Here is a 1,982-nt window from a genome sequence, read left to right as displayed (position 1 = left end):
CTATTTCAGTTTAATCAACTCTGCAGTGGCTCCGTAATTTGAAAGCCGAAGTCCAGCATAGAGCGGCTGAGTGAATGTGGTCTGGACTCTGTGGAGGAGAGTCATGGTTTCAGAGACGCTGTAGAAAGACAGAATACCTGCTCTGTGATCCAGGTACACTCCTACTCTGGAGGACAGAGGACGTGAAACTGGAGTTTGGACTTTGTTGAAGGAAAAATCATAACTCTTGTTATCACAACGTAATGCCCAAGATTCAATATTTCCTCCAAAAACACATTCATCTGAGTACAATGCTCTGCTGATATTTTTATATGCAACTGCTAAACAGACTGCTCCCCCTCTCCACTCCACCTCCCAGTAACAACGTCCAGTCAGACCCTCTCTACTCAGGGCCTGACACCAGCCAGTGAATCTGTCTGGATGATCAGAATAAGACTGTTGTTGTTTCATAAATGTTACTTTTCTGTTCCCATAAGATAATAGCAGATGTGTGTTTGCTGTGTTTGGATCCAGTGTGATTTCATGTGAATATTTTAAGAATCCAGCTCTGGTCTTTGGCTCTGGTGGTGACAGTAAAACATCCTCTTCAGTGACTGTCAGTGAGATGTTTGTCCATTCCTCTCTCAGAATGTCCTGTAGTTTATCTCTGGTCTCTGACACAGCTGCTGTCACATCCTCAAAGTAGCTCAGAGGACGAATATTGATGCTGGATGAGTGTGTAGACTCACTGAGTGCTGACAGTGAGGGGTAGTTGTGTAGAAACTGGTTGTGATCCTCTGTGTGTGAGAGCTGCTCCAGCTCGCCGTCTTTCCTCTTCAGCTCAGCGATCTCCTGCTCCAGCTTCTCCTGAAGCTCTTTGACTCGACTCACTTCAGTTTCCTGCTGGGATCTGACCTGCTGCTTCACATCAGAGCTTCTTTTCTGGATGAGACGGATCAGCTCAGTGAACATCTTCTCACTGTCCTCCACTGCTTTATCAGCAGAGCCATTGATGGCCTCCACCTCCTGTTGAAGCAGCTTCACATCTTTCTCTCGCTCCTGGATTCTCTGCTGGATGTTTAGTCGTCTCACCTCGAGCTCCTTCTGCTTCTCAGTCCTTTCTGCTGCAGCTGGGACTGTTTCATGGCCTTTATGTTCATCCATCAAGCAGAGATAACAGATACTCTGCTGATCAGTACGACAGAAAATCTTCATCACCTCATCATGACGAGAGCAGATGTTCTCCTGGAGCTTCTTGGAGGGGGCCACCAGCTTGTGTTTCTTTAATGGAGCTGCATCATAGTGAGGTTGGAGGTGTTTCTCACAGTAAGAGGCAGGACAAGATAAACAGGACTTGATGGCTTTCAGCTTCCTCCCAGTGCAGACATCACAGGCCACATCTTCAGGTCCAGCATAGCAGTGATCAGCTGGAGCAGCTTGGAGTCCAGTCTTCTTCAGCTGCTCCACTAAAGCTGCTAACATGATGTTTTTCTCCAGGACAGGCCTTGGTGTGAAAGTCTTCCTGCACTGAGGGCAGCTGTGGATTCCCTTCCTGTCCTCTTCATCCCAGAAACTTTTAATACAGTTCATGCAGTAGCTGTGTCCACAGGGAATAGTAACTGGATCCTTCAGTAGATCCAAACAGATCGAACAAGAAATTGTTTCTCCATCCAGCTGAACTTTTTTGTCCGCCATTTCTCCTCTCAGTGTCAGTGACTGTGTGAGTTTCTCTTCCTTATAACTGAAACTAGTCTGAGCGCTGATCTCAACAACAAGTGAATGGAGGCTGTCAGCTCTTACACGTCACCACATGTTGGTTAAACCCATCTTCAAACTGTAGATCTAAAGGGGAGGGAACAGGGAAATACATTTAGTCTGGAGCTGCTGTGTTTTAGGAAGAAGAGGGGAGGAGTTATCAGCCCTTCACTTATTCCAGGAATAAGAATGATTGGAAGTGGACCATGTGTTTAACCTGAAAAACAAATGATAGCTCAGTATGAAGA

At 46.2% G+C, this 1,982-nt stretch overlaps 1 protein-coding gene across 1 annotated transcript; it reads right to left on the bottom strand.

The window, feature by feature from the left end:
* Window positions 1-1,982, bottom strand: LOC134616976 (tripartite motif-containing protein 16-like). Its single transcript, XM_063462116.1, has one exon. The coding sequence runs from the start codon at window positions 1,672-1,674 to the stop codon at window positions 1-3; it is 1,674 nt and encodes a 557-aa protein (XP_063318186.1). The 5' UTR covers window positions 1,675-1,982.

The sequence above is a fragment of the Pelmatolapia mariae genome, linkage group LG3_W (genome assembly GCF_036321145.2).
Source record: "Pelmatolapia mariae isolate MD_Pm_ZW linkage group LG3_W, Pm_UMD_F_2, whole genome shotgun sequence".
NCBI lineage: Eukaryota > Metazoa > Chordata > Actinopteri > Cichliformes > Cichlidae > Pelmatolapia > Pelmatolapia mariae.
The sequence above is the reverse complement of the archived record's forward strand: the minus strand, read 5'-3'. Positions and strand labels throughout refer to the sequence as shown.